The 14,231-nt window shown below is 42.4% G+C and overlaps 1 protein-coding gene across 3 annotated transcripts in view; it reads right to left on the reverse strand.

The window, feature by feature from the left end:
• Positions 1–14,231, reverse strand: part of DICER1 (dicer 1, ribonuclease III) — a 75,537-nt gene that overhangs the window by 10,139 nt on the left and 51,167 nt on the right. For all 3 annotated transcript variants that reach the window (XM_027521761.1, XM_027521759.1, XM_027521760.1), the window contains 9 exons: positions 12,335–12,514; positions 11,887–12,100; positions 11,530–11,683; positions 9,897–10,079; positions 9,525–9,630; positions 8,841–9,016; positions 7,097–7,880; positions 4,193–4,348; positions 290–1,178 (listed from right to left, as the gene is read on the reverse strand). In XM_027521761.1, the coding sequence (XP_027377562.1) occupies positions 290–1,178; positions 4,193–4,348; positions 7,097–7,880; positions 8,841–9,016; positions 9,525–9,630; positions 9,897–10,079; positions 11,530–11,683; positions 11,887–12,100; positions 12,335–12,514 (2,842 nt within the window). The remainder of the gene's footprint in view (positions 1–289; positions 1,179–4,192; positions 4,349–7,096; positions 7,881–8,840; positions 9,017–9,524; positions 9,631–9,896; positions 10,080–11,529; positions 11,684–11,886; positions 12,101–12,334; positions 12,515–14,231) is intronic.

Consider the following 14,231-nt stretch of genomic DNA (forward strand, 5'->3'; position numbering starts at 1 on the left):
ACATCACAATACTAAGGCTCAAACCTAATTATGCTGCGTAGGAAATGACACGAGTTGCTAGGACAGCTCTGCTCCCAACTATCAAAGTTTAGGAACAGTGTAGCGCCCAGAAAGATGAGGGGAAAAAAAGGACCGCTTTCATTTGCCTGCGCTTCCTCCCCCCACCGTGCATATTAAGCTCTAAGTCTGTACATACACAGATTATTCTCTTTACATTATTTTATGGGTCGATCCAATTAACACCAGGTCTCATTTTCAGAGCAGCAACCTGTGGTCTGGGGTTCCTTACCCGTGATCGTATTGTAGTGGTAGGAGGCGTGTGTAAAAGCCTGTAGAAGGTAAGCCTTATTCTTGAATCTGTAGTTGATTTTCTTTTCGAAATTTTCAAAACCCGAGATCAGGTGACGCAGTGTCCTGTCTGCGTCGGGGTGATCAAACATACACCTCGGGGGGATCTTCAAACACCCATACTCCAAGTCTTTCAACACAGAGGCTCGGTAGCCGGCTCCAGAGGCGGCCGCACGGCTCCCTGAAAGGTTCTTTTGTTGGCTGGTGAAATTCTCCCTGGTCGGGCACATGGCCTTTTCCCGATCAGTCCTTTTAATTACCGGGAGCACCTTCAGCCCCAGCGAACAGAGGAAAAGCTGAGCAGCCCTCTCGCCACAGCTGGTTAAATAGCAGCCCAGCAGGGCTTCCACACAGTCGGCTATGCTTTTGTCGGCAATGCACTGCTCGGTGTGCAGGTCGTAAGAGATGGACTGCTTCCCTGTGTCCACACCACAGTTTTCTTCTGATGGATTCCAGAACCCCACCACAAAGTCATCCTCTTCAACGGCTTTGCTCGGATCCAGATAGCACATCGCATCCCAGGAGCTGTAGTCGAAATCCTCAAAATCGGATGAGAATGGCAGACTACCAAGGGAGGACTTTTTGGGCATTTTCCACTCGTATGCAGAATCGGTGGCAGAAAAAGGAGAAAGAGAGATTTTCTTGACGAAAGCCCCTGACCCCATCAGCATGTTATCTATGAACTTGATGTGCTCCTGATCGTATTCCAGGAAGTCGTCCTCGTCGTCCGCATCCTCCTTGTGAGCCCTCCACATCAGGTCCTCCTCCTCCTCTTCCTCCTCCTCGAAGTCATCGTCCAGTTTGCCATTAGCCAACATGCAGTCTTTTGTCTGGAAAAGGGGGAATGGGGAAGGAGGGGAGACATAGCTGCTGTTTTTAAAAGGGTTTGAGACTCAATAAAAGCAAGGGTTATGGATAATTTCAAATGACAACCACAAATACTAAAAGGCAACTTTCAAATCACGGCCATTTGTTTTCAATTAACATAAAATAAGTTATTTAATCATATAAACAAAGTAAAACATGTTCTTTGAATGTTCGTTTTCTAAGTTATAAAATGACCTTTATCTAGTATGAAGCTTTAAGTTAAGGATTTTATACATGGATATAAAGTTTAAAATTAAGGCTCACAAGGCAAAACTTCAGCTAAGAATTATAACTCTGGCAAGATACACAATGAAAGCTCTCATATGCCGATCACAGAGCTCTTCGATTTTGCTGACAGTTTAAAAAAATTTTTTTTAAGATTTTCAAATGAACAAAATTAAATTCCAGGTGTAGAAAAAGCATAACTTCTGCAATTCAGTAAGAGTATAACATATAAACAGATAAAATTATTTTCTTTCTAACATTAAAATGTACAGTGGGGCTTCACGATGAAGGTCTGTCCCTACTGCCACTTCAAATCCAAGCACATTTGCTACAATGTAAAACCAAACTGCCTTGCTTGGAAACTAAAAGTGATCACCATGAAGCTATGAATTTGAGAAATTATGCTTTTCCCTTCAGGGTAACAGATTATAGCATAACTGACAAAAATAGAAGACAATTTAGACTAACATGAAACACAACAATCCCATTTCTGTCAGAAGGTCTTTGCTAATTCCAGTTTCTCTGGCCAAAGCTTATTTGTGAGTGACAATCTTAATAAGGGGCAAGGATTCAGTAACCATGGAACTTTTCTGCAATGCTAGAAAGACACCAAATTTCTGTTGTGCAGTGAAAAAAAAAAATAAACAAGACTTTACTTGGGGAGAAAGGCAGGAGGGTGTGCTTCAATTCTGATAGTGACAACTTTGCAGAGTATTATGACAAAAAGGTTTTTAAGCTTTCTGTGGGTTTTTTTCAAGAGAGATACAAACAGTGCATTTGTCTGAAAAGAAATAAGTGCAATGAACCAAGCCATGTATCTACAACTATCTCTCTTTATCTTTTTTGATTAAAAAGTTTACGATTTCTTTTCAAGAATAAGGAAGAACACCAAAAGAAAAAAAAAAAAAGCTATAATGGTGGATACCTCTAGGGACTATTACCTAATAAAAACCTTATACTTTCCCAGAGTAACATGAGATGTTTTTGACTATCTGGTCCATAAGGGCGGGGGGGTGGGGTGGGGTGGAGGGGGTGGAAAAAAAGGCCAAATTTTGATTTTAAAAAAAGACAATATTTTCATTTAAAAAAATCTTTATGTATCTTTAGTAAGATGCTACCATAACCAAAAATTGGCAAAGTGCAAAAAAGGCTGGGGTTTTATCAACAAATAAGCTGTGTGATCTTGTGCAAAGTTCTTTAAATGCCTCTGGGTTTCAGTTTTTCTATCTGCAAAATAGTGGGATTCTACCTTACTAAATGGTTTCCAGGAGTACTTCCAGCTCCTTAAGAACAAACAAAAACAAAAAAACACTAGCAAGAAACTCTTTGCTCTCACAGTTCAAGTTCCCTTTCCACCTAAGCTATTCCCACCTCTGGCATCTGTACACAAAGCTTTCATGTAAACCTACTTGCTGAGCAGCGAAGCAGGCAGAATAGGAGTGGATTAAGCATAAGTTTCCCAATATCATCTAACAGTCTATTTCGAGATGCAGAAATTATTAAATAAAAACATAAGCAGTATTTTAATGCAATCTAAAAATCAAAGTACCAGGCCATTTGAAATGCTAAAGAAAATAAATAAGAACTTTATGTTGTATCTTTAAAAAAAAATTTTTTTTTAATTAAAAGGACATGCTAATATCCCCTTTATGCTAAAAAAAAAGTTTTTAAAGCACCAATGATACTATGAAACTATTTATAAGGTAGGGTAAGTGTTTCTGGAACTTTTGTCATAGACATGCAAGATTTTCTCTGAAGTTCTCAAAATCATACACACTTTCCTCTAAGCTTCTATTCCTAAATTAAATAACATATATAATTTTTCTAACCCAACTTGCATTAAAATACTCAATGCTCTGCCAGGTAGTCAAATACTGCACAAGTATAAAAACATTCTCAGTGAACAGGTTAAAAAATCAAAACAGGGTCACCGAGCATGCTACCTGGAAATACTTAAAAACAGATTGTCTAGGGCATACACGTCAGAAAGAAGATGAGAGAAAAAAAAAATACATGTAGAAAACAAAACTTGTGAAAGAAACGGTATTCTCATTGCTGATCTGAAGTAGAGATGAAGTAACAATTAACCAGTTCATCATTAATGCAAAATAAATGTCTGAAAAATGACACGGCTGGCAAGATGGCCTCCCAGCCAACCGCCCTGGACGGCGGGCTTCCACAGCTCCGGGCTCCCAGGCCCTGCGAGCTGCCCTCTGGTGGCCTTCCAGACGAGAGAAAACACAGCAGCAGCAGCTAACGTTTGCAGGCTGCTTTTAAGTTGTTGGCAAGATTTAAACTATTTCCAGGAAACTACAACCTTTACGTATTTTTATTTTTTTAAGGTCGCAAGAGGAGAAATAGTCCTGAGGAGGCCCTGAGGTGCAAAAGCAAGATTTTACTGAAATCATTTCACAGACAAATTGGAGATTATAGGCTACTGATTTCACTGAACAGAGCTAAGGATCTATGATAAATCGCAATATGTCATATTCAAGTTAAATGTCACAGAGTTAAGCCCTTTTTTTTTTTGAATCACAACACCAGATACTCTTTTGCCTTTGGCAAGGGAAGATAATAGAAACTGTTCTCTATCACAGTTACAACACTGTTCTAAATTCAATGAAAGAAATCAATTTACTATATAGAATTTCTACTCGATTATAAACACACTGGGAAAAGAAACAAAAAATTAATAAAACAAGATTCTGCCCCCTCACCAGAAAATAAATCCACTCAGTTACAAAAAACTTACCATTTCATCTTTTTCCCATTTCTCTGTGTTACTTTTGTCTTGATTTACTACGTAACCAGGAGGAAGCCAATTCACAGGGGGGTCAAATATGGACACCACCATGCGGCTGGGCAGCCCCTTCTTTTTTCCAAGCCGATACAGATTACAGTTGCTGACCTGCAGCAGAAAAAAATTTATGCAACACTTATCCATAAATGATCACTGTGGAAACTCATATAAGACATTAATGTAATTTTTAGCTAAAGATTCTTCATATTCCATAACTGGTCATCAGTTACACAGACTGAACAGTTTTTCTACCTATTCATGATAGGAAATATTAAATTCTCATGTAATCTGAAGATATAAAATTCAAACTGCTGATTGGAGCTATCAAAATAGGAAATAATCGAAATCCACCAAGTCCAAAATGTCCCAATATTCTCAATGAAATAAAAGGCGAAGTACCATAAACTCTAGCTATAAAATAAAACCAGCACTGAAGTAATTTTTTAAGTTCCTTGAACCTAAACTATAAATATGATTTCAACTACAATGCTTTTCCAAATATCATTCTTTTGTTTTGGATGGCATTTCAAGGTATTTCAACTATTTTAAAACAAAGCAAAGGCAATAAAGACAAACTCCATGTTTACTGACATCAATAAACCAGCTTTACTGTCTTCCCTCTGGTCCATTTTTTCTAAAGCCTTCATCTCTGCCATAATCTACTCAAATCGCTGTGTCTCTGCCTAGCTTTTACTTGAACACCAAGGTCTAGAACTGTCGATCTCATTTTCCGAAAATAGGGCTCCTTTTTATTAAGCACTTCATGAGTCCCTTTCCCCCACGTAACTCAATACCCCTGAATAAGCACCCATGCTGGAGAGGCACTGGTTGGGATGTGAGACAGAGAAGTGGTCCCTGAAGCCTGCAGGATTGGGGGGAAGCCCCCCACGAGGCTCACTCTGGGCCAAAGGGCTTTCCCACGCCGCCCGCATGGCGTTAAGTAGACTCTGGTTTCCCTCTCCACTCCGTGGGACCACGGCATCGCAGATGCCAACGAGAGGATAAAGCGCGACAGGCACTTGGATGGAAATTACAAAGTCAGTGGAAATGGTTCTTCGGAAGGAGGAGCAAGAAAGAGCTCAGAGAGGGCCCACGGGAGGTACAGGGTGGGGCGGGCCTCATTCACATGGAGACATGAGGCGAGCAGCAGAGGAGCAGCAGCAGGTGTGTGCAGGCCCGGGAAAGACAGCCGGGGAGGCCGCCTGGCCATGGCAGGGCTGGGGCGGGCATGCCGAAGGGCTTTCAGCACCCTGCTGCACAAGTGACGATGATCTCTGCACCAAGTAAGGAGTCAGAGCTTTCTGAGCAGCGGGATGGAAGAACTTTCAAAACGGAAAATAATCTCTTTCCTACCTAAGAGGATGAAGTTACTTTCTACTCACTCTCAATCTCTGCAACCACCCTGGGGAAATCTCGTTTGCTTTCAATTAGCACTCTTAAAAAGACGATTCCCCCAGACCGCATCTAAGTCCTACATTCTTAATTACCTGAACATTCCCCCGCCAAGTCTGTCAAGTAGAAAGCCCTAAACTTCACTTTGACTCCGACACTCCTGCCTCCCCCAGCACTGGCCCCTCAGAGCCCGGCTGCCCTGGGGGTTATTCCTGCAGCAAGCACCCTCTTTACTTAAGGAGGCTGCAGGGAAGAGTGTGGAAGGCTTGGACTCCAGCCTCAGCCACGCTCCTGACCATCCCAGACCAGCCAGGTGAACTGCACGAGCCGACAAAACACTCTAGGCAAGAGTTTCCTCATCTGCAGGATGGGGCCGTATTATCATCGACCTCTCAGGGGTTCGCTGAGAAGACCGGATGGAGAACGTCTGTGGCCCGCTCAGTGCACTGCCAAGTGTCATGGACAACAGCAGGGGAGGGCAGTGTCATGGTCAAGAGCAAGGTCTCTAAAGCCGGACTGTCTAGGCCATGCCACGTATTTCCACACTTTTGACTGCTGCCACGGTTTATTCACCGAGTGCTGACACGCTCTGCCATCTGTTCCCTGTTTACACACTATAAATGCATGTCCTTCCATTAACGCCTTCCCTGATCACAAGTGATAGCCCTTCCTTCCAAGTGCTCAGCAGCTTTGTGTGTTATATGCCAAGCAGGTACCTGGCGCCTTGTGATCCCTCTCTCATCATCATTTAAATATTTATCCTCATTACTTTTCTTCTCTGAATCTTAATTCCACACTACATTTAGTGTCACTCCTGTGCGGGGTTTCCCTGGTGGCTAAGCTGGTAAAGAATCTGCCTACAATGCAGGAGACCCAGGTTCGATTCCTGGGTCGGGAAGATCCCCTGGAGAAGGCAATGGCAACCCGCTCCAGTACTACTTGCCTGGAGAATCCCATGGGCAGAGGAGCCTGGTGGGCTACAGTCCGTGGGGTGGCACACAGCCGGGCACGACTGGGGACCAGCACTATCCCTTTCCCGTGCACGTGCTCCGGAGGCCCCCGCTGCCCCGTCGGGTGTGGCGGCCCCTGCAGCAGGACCTGTGAGTCCTCTGGACCACGGATGCTGGAAGCCACCCTGAGTAATTCCTCTAACTGCACAAGGGTTTGGAGAAGGCAGTGGCACCCCACTCCAGTACTCTTGCCTGGAAAATCCCATTAACGGAGGAGCCTGGTAGGCTGCAGTCCATGGGGTTGCTAAGAGTTGGACACGACTGAGCGACTTCACTTTCACTTTTCACTTTCATGGATTGGAGAAGGAAATGGCAACCCACTCCAGTGTTCTTGCCTGGAGAATCCCAGGGACGGGGGAGCCTGGTGGGCTGCCATCTATGGGGTCGCACAGAGTTGGACATGACCAAAGCGACCTAGCAGCAGCAGCGCAAGGGTTAAAGGACAGTTCCTTACCTTTTTGCTTCTCATGTAGGAAAGGCGGCCCTCATGCGCATCAGGATAAGTGCAGAAGAGATACGTGGTGATGGCATGCTTGAGGAAGGAGTCGCCAAGCATCTCGAGCCGCTCCAGGTTAAATCCATCACTAGCGTTCGAAAGGGTCAAAGCCTGAAGAATGAGCCCAGGGTTGGGGCCAAGCGTCCTCGAGGAGTACCCAGGAGAAGGGCTCTGCTCAGAAGCCGTCCTGTCCGGGGGCGCCTCCCCAGTCTCTGTAGTACCAGGCACGGCAGCCGTCACGGGACTTCCATCTGAGGTAGATGTGTTAGCATTTCCATCAAGGTATTTATTACTCAGTAGAGTACATTCATCGCTGGGCTTGGGCTGGTTCTCGTAATTGTATAAATTCTGAATGGGATATGAGGTAGTTGGTTGTACAGGTATTTCCTGCTTGTAGTAATTCAGATGGTTTCCTTGGCAAAAGTCTCTGTTAGCTAAATCGTAACTGCCATTGGCAAGACTTTTATTGTAAGAAAGACCATTAATTGCTGTCAGATCTGTTGAAACTTCAATTTGGAGCTTACCAGGTGACTCGCTGAACAACGTTCTGCAGTTCACAGACATTTGGTCATGATTTTCTAGAGGGGAGGTTCTATTAGCACCTTGATGTGCAGCATTTTCAGGGACGACAATTGTGCTGTGCTTACAGTAATTCTCATTTTCAGCTGAAGAGGAGTTAGCAATTGAGATGAAAGATTTGCTGTCGATAGATTTTTTCCACCCGAAGTCTAAGTTAGGGTATCTGCAAAGACATTTTTTATAACTTTTCATCAGACCCTTCCAAGAGGCTAGTGCAATCTGAGTAAAAGTTAAATAAAGATCAGTATAAATATATTCCTACCTTAGAAGAGAAATAAAGTTCCAAGGCAGACATCAGCACTACTGGGAATTCTTCACAACATAAACCACACAGTGGGACGTGGCTCCCAACCCCGCAGCTCTGGGGGCGCAGAGCTCATGAAGCCTCGGGTCAGCCTAGCAGACCCAGGGCCACAGACTGCACGCACTGGGACTCCAGGCCAGCGGGGTGACTAGCTGGGGAATTTCGAGTAATTGACTCAATGTCTCTGTACCTTAGCCACCATCCCTGGAAGAGGAACCAATAATTCCTGCCTCATAGGACTATCCTAAAGATGAAATCATCTAACATAAGCTATAGCGCTTAAACCAGTGTTTGACACGGTAGTAAGTGATTGGTACTATTTAACAAGTTCCTCAGTTCCTGAAGCAACTTGCTCTTGCCAACTGGATAAGCAAAATAAATCTGAGTCATTAAACCAGTAATTTCCTTAGAATGCAGAGACTTGACTAGTGAGAAGAGAACAACTGAAGACGCACACGGAGGCAACTGCTCTTTAACACATATTTGATTTATAAAAGAGGAAGAGCCTTAAAATGTCAGCCCTGGGACAAACAACTCTTTCCATTTTTACTTGAACTGCCACCACTGAAAAGGGAACCATTGGTTTTGACCTTAGGCTCTCCCCTCCCTTTGAGCATCAGCAAACGATGACTCAATATACCGATGTTCACTCAGGAGTCAAATGATGCAACTATTTCAGGTATTAAATAGATACCACATTTTCTTTCCAATCTTTTAAAAAATTATTCTACATAAAATTAAAATGTGAACCAAAGTCAGTGCTTTTTGCAAACGGGATTTCATGAGCCATGTTCTTTCTGACCCACAGCACAGGCATACCTAAAATCCACAGGAAGTGACCTGACTCCCACACCAGCGTCGCTGGCCGTCTGGGCTCTGAGCTCCTCTGCAGTCAGAAGGCAGTGAAGGCGGTAAAGTATGCTCGGGAGACAAACGGCTTTTCTCCACAGTGATGCTGGAATTGGATGTATAGCACAGAGTTCTGGAACCAGTATCTGTGAGTGAGCAAAACATGTGGATGAGTGTAAATTGTGGAGAGGTAAATATAAAGCAAGCACACAAGAGAATAAAAATAAAACTTAAAAATCAATTTCACTGATGAATAAAGACAAAAATCAGAAACACTAGCAAAATCTTATTTTTAGAAATGTTTTAAAAACTAACCCTTTAAGGAAAACAGGATTTATCCTAGAATTTCATGACAGAATGGCTACCAGCGGACCAAGCATAAAGGCCAAACCTCTCATGCTTACCAAAAAGACATTCATCGTGTTTGACAGACACAACAAAATTCTGTAAAGCAACTACTGTTCAATAAAAAAAATTAATTAATTAAAAAAAAGACATTCAAATGAAGTCAATATGCCACATTAATTAAAGCAAAACAAAACCTAAGTGTTGGGCAACTTCCCAAAACTCCTAAGTCGCTCAGTTCACTTGGTGACATAAAACTCAAGCGCCTTCCAAAACACCAAGTCATGCCAGTGACAGTGGACGTGCTACCTGCTTATTCTGCAGGCTCTCCCACTTGGCTTTCCTCTTCTCAGCACTGCTCAGAGGGAGAGCTTTCCCCTTCTGATTCAAATGACGAGGTGTCAAAAGATTGAGTCTAGAAAAAATTCAAAATAATCTTATCAAAGACAAAAACAAGTGCACTCTGACAGCGGCTCTACGACTTCAGGGCAGCTCCCTGGAAGAGCTCATTCAGACTGCAGACCCCTGGACCAGGCTCTGGGCAACTGTGTGCGCCAAGGACCTCCTGAGTTCAGGTCTACATACCGGTGGGCCGCGGGGACCACAAGCCCCCCAACCTGCCTGCTGACCTGGGGAAGCTGGCACAGGTACAGCCCAAGTGCCATCTCTGGAGTGCCTTACCGTGAAGACGTGTGGTCCACGTCCAGCAGCGGCTGGTTGAGATTGGTCAGGTCAAGGTTATACTTTGTTTTATAATACTCCGCAAACGTTTCATACTCAGGGGAAGGAAATTTACTCAGGGGGGTAAGATCAGTGTACACGTCAGCGACATAAAATCGATGAGGCTGATCAAAATTGCGGTATCTAAACAAGAAAAACAGTTCCAGTGACTTTATGGTTTAAATCAACTATTCTCAAAACACAAACTGTTTTGAATACAGAAATGCAAATTATGATTTTAAAGTAAGAGTTCAAAAGGTTAAAAATATATAACAACAATGACACTTCAACTCTAATACATTTCAAGTGAATTTAAGCCAAGAGAAACTATATTTACATCAAGTGAAAACCTGACTCTCCATTCTCTCCTATTCTAAATATCTCATCCTTATTCTAAATATCTATACTTTGATACCACATGAAAGCCAAATGGCTCCTTTTGTCATTGTTCAGTTGCTAAGTCGTGTCTGATTCTTCACGACCCCTTGAGGTACAGCACCTGTTCATCACTACCTCCCAGAATTTGCTCAGAATCATGTCCATTGACTGGGTGATGCTATCTAACCATCTCATATTCTGCCATTCCCTTCTCCTGTCGCCTTCAGTCTTTCCCAGCATCAGGCACTTTTCCAAAGAGTGTGCTGTTCACATCAAATGGCCAAAATATTGGAGCTTAAATGGCTCCTTTAAATATCTCTAATTTCATCAATATAAACAGTATAGAAAACTTTCAATATCCAAGCAACCAAGTAAATAGTTTATATATTACTAACGCTAAACACGAAAGATTCTTGCCCCACAAAACGTATGTTACTGCACCATTTCTGATATTGACAGGCTGCTGTTAACAAACATTTAAAACGTGGCACTGAGGTACAAAGTGAGAACAGAAAAAACAAAACAGAACAAAATTCAAAGACAACTGCAGCCAGTATTTTAATTCTTTAAAAAATGTGATATTTAATCTTAATGCTCCAAAACTTTATCCCCTAAATTTTTACCAAAAAGATGGCACTAGTGGTAAAGAACCTGCCTGCAAATGCAGGAGACATAAGAGACTCGGGTTCAATCCCTGGGTCTGCAAGAGTCCCTGGAAAAGGGCATGGTCACCCACTCCAGTATTCTTGCCTAGAGAATCCCACTGACAAAGGAGCCTGGCGGGCCACGGTCCACAGCGTCACAGAGCGTCAGACACGACCAACGTGACTTAGGGCACATACAGCAAAGCACTGTAATTAACTACTTTCATCCGCTTAATAACACCATGCCTTTCAACAACTTTAATAAACTGTTATTTATAACCAAATTCTTTAAGACTGTGGGGATTAAAAGGATGGAGGTTTTACAAAGAAAGCCTATCAACATCATTTAGATGAGCTGAGCTTCACAAAGTAAAATCCTTTCACCAACCGCACTTCAGGCTTTGTTTTTATGTAAGTAAACTGGGCGGCACAGGCCTGCCACTGGGAGATACCTAAATTTTCTACTGGCCATGGCCATGCCAGGGTCACAGCCCACCACCTGCCCCACGTGCCCAGGGGGAATCTTCAAAAGCAAGTGTCACCTCCACTTTGATTTCCACTTAACACCTTACCTTGGAATGATAACTGCATCTTGGTAATCTTCTAATTTGAAAACAAAGGGAGTTTCTTTTGAATACTTTGTGCTGGGAATGCCTATTCGAGCTTCAGATTTCTCGATATCTTCCATGAATTTAAAGTCAATGTCCAAAGTGCTGGAGTCATTAACTTAGGGAAGAAAAAGATCTTTAAGCTTGTTAAAATGTAATAATACGGGTAAGACCCTCCCTCAAGCTCTACCTTCATTCCATGTGCCTAGTTCAGAGTTATCAGAGATTTCTGTACCATCTTCAGTTAAGCTCATTGTTAAGCAACACTTTGGTTTTTTAGCTACTATACAGACAACGCTTTAGAGTCTGGGTCCTTCTTACCAACATTAAGAGGTAGAACGCAGTAGGCTGAGTCCGCGTCTGTGGGTTTAAATTCTAGTGCAGGTTTTTCAAGCCGAAGAATATGTGAGAATATATACTGGTGAAGCCTTGTGATCAACTCAAGCATTTGCAGAGATAACGTGAAGCCGGACTTCTTCAACTCAATAGATATGGTCACCTCTCCAGAGCGCGTGTACACAGGAAAGTGTGGGATCTTCAGAGAAAGAAAAATAAAGCCCAAGGTTAGCCAAGATTTCAGTTCATTATAAACAGTTAACTTCAGAAGAGGAATGATGCTTTCTATCAGGGGAACAGGAGAGACACTTCCAAGTGTAAAATAGTGACCATTTTGAGGTAACAAAAGACAGTTACTTTTAAAGTCACTTTTCCTTTAAAAAAAAAAAAAAAAAAGACAGTCCAACATAAAAGGCCGCTATGAAACGTCCACCTGAGGTATGGGCTTGGCTGTCAGTATTCCAAAGCATCTTGTGGTGTCCTCAGGGGGGTAGAGCTTCCGCCTTCTGAAGTTGAGCTCATCAGGTAAAGGTGTCGTCAGGACCATTCCGATCACGTACAGGTAACAGGGCTGACCGGGCCTGGGGTAGCTCTCCCTCAAACATTCTGGAATCTGGGAGTGGAAAGAAAAATGTAAGCAACAAGTGCCAGCGTATTCACCTCTTTTCCAGATGTTGGCAAGAAAACAAATTTATTTCCTGGCTTTACTAAAAGCTGATGAGAGGAAACTAAGACCCAAGGCAGGAGACCTCCTCATTTACTTAACCTCACCAGAGAAGCATACAAAACCATCAAACACCGCAGGGTCTTTTAACACAATACTATTCATTTGATGTGGGCTTCCCTGGTGGCTCAATAGTAAAGAAACTGCCTACCAATGCAGGAGACATAGGTTCAATCTCGGGGTCAGAAAGATCCCCTGAAGAAGGAAATGGCTACCCACTCCAGTATTCTTGCCTGGGAAATCCCACGGATAGAGGAGCCTGGTGGGTTAAAGTCCATGGGTTGCAAAAGAGTTGGAATACAACTTAGCAACTAAACAGCAACATTTCATTTGATCTATTTCTTTTGACTAGAGAATAAAGGTTTTCTTCCCTGGGTTTCTGAGTCTTTACTCACTGTTGAATGTCAGAAAATAAAACTAGCCAAGTTTTTAAAAATCCTACATAATCCTGAAACTCAGATAACCTTTAGTAACACTGTCACATACCATATCATCTTCCAGACTTTTCTGGAATAAATGTATACATTCCAGAATAAATGCACATAAATATATACACATACATATTTTTCATTACAAATGGAACCACAAAACAAATGTATCACTGATTTTTAGCTCCGGTTACTACAATGAGAATATCTTTCAGGGTCAATACAAGTCAGTACTATTTTTAATGGCTGCCTGATTAAAGAGTAAACTATGACTTAAACTAAACTAAGTTTCTAAACTTCTAATATTCATACAACCCCACCCAATAGTCTACAGTTTCCAAGGCTCAATAATATAAGTAATTACATCTACAGTTAAAAGGTGTGGAAATGCTGGCTAAGAGATATAGTTACTAGAGTATCAGACAGTACAGAATGCACCTATTAATTACACAGGATGCAAAGCAGTACTATGCTTCTCAAAACACTTATTAGTGGTAACATTTGTCACATGAAACTAGCCCAAGAACCTCTAGGGTAATGTTAGAATAGGAAAACTGGATATGAGAAAATAAGCAGTTCAGAAAATCGGATAACTTAATTCCTGATTTTTGAAAAAGTGACATGATTTTGAATCTTGAAAATGCTTAGCTGGGTGCAAACTTTTTTAAAAAAAAGTAAAAACTCAATAAAACTGCAAAAAAATAAATAAAAAGAATCATATTTAAGCTAAGATCAAAGTACATAGCAAATTTCTGCTTTTGTCTGGGGGTTTAGTAAGGTAAAAATATTGACTAATATTTTTAAAATAAGTACTCCAGCCCCGCATGGTTACAGCTAGACAGGACACGTGGGAAAAGCTGACTATGGCCCGTCAGGCCACACCCTGACTCCCGACAAGTCGCGGGCTCACCTGCCGTGCGCCCCTCACCCTGTACGGCACATGCCTGTTTTAGCACACATACCCTCGAGGTCTTAGTTCCCAGTGTAAGGCAGAGCGAGGACCTGGCCACTAAAGTGAATGAAACAAAGACTGTCTCTTTAAATGACATTAACTCATTCTGGATAGAATGTGATAAACACAAGAATCTTTTTGAGAAGAAAAACAAAAGCGATGTCTGAAGTGAGAAAGGGCACATGCTGTACATGTGACAGCGACGGGGCTGCTATGAGCAGAGCTG

Source organism: Bos indicus x Bos taurus, chromosome 21 (genome assembly GCF_003369695.1).
Source record: "Bos indicus x Bos taurus breed Angus x Brahman F1 hybrid chromosome 21, Bos_hybrid_MaternalHap_v2.0, whole genome shotgun sequence".
Taxonomy (NCBI): Eukaryota; Metazoa; Chordata; class Mammalia; order Artiodactyla; family Bovidae; genus Bos; species Bos indicus x Bos taurus.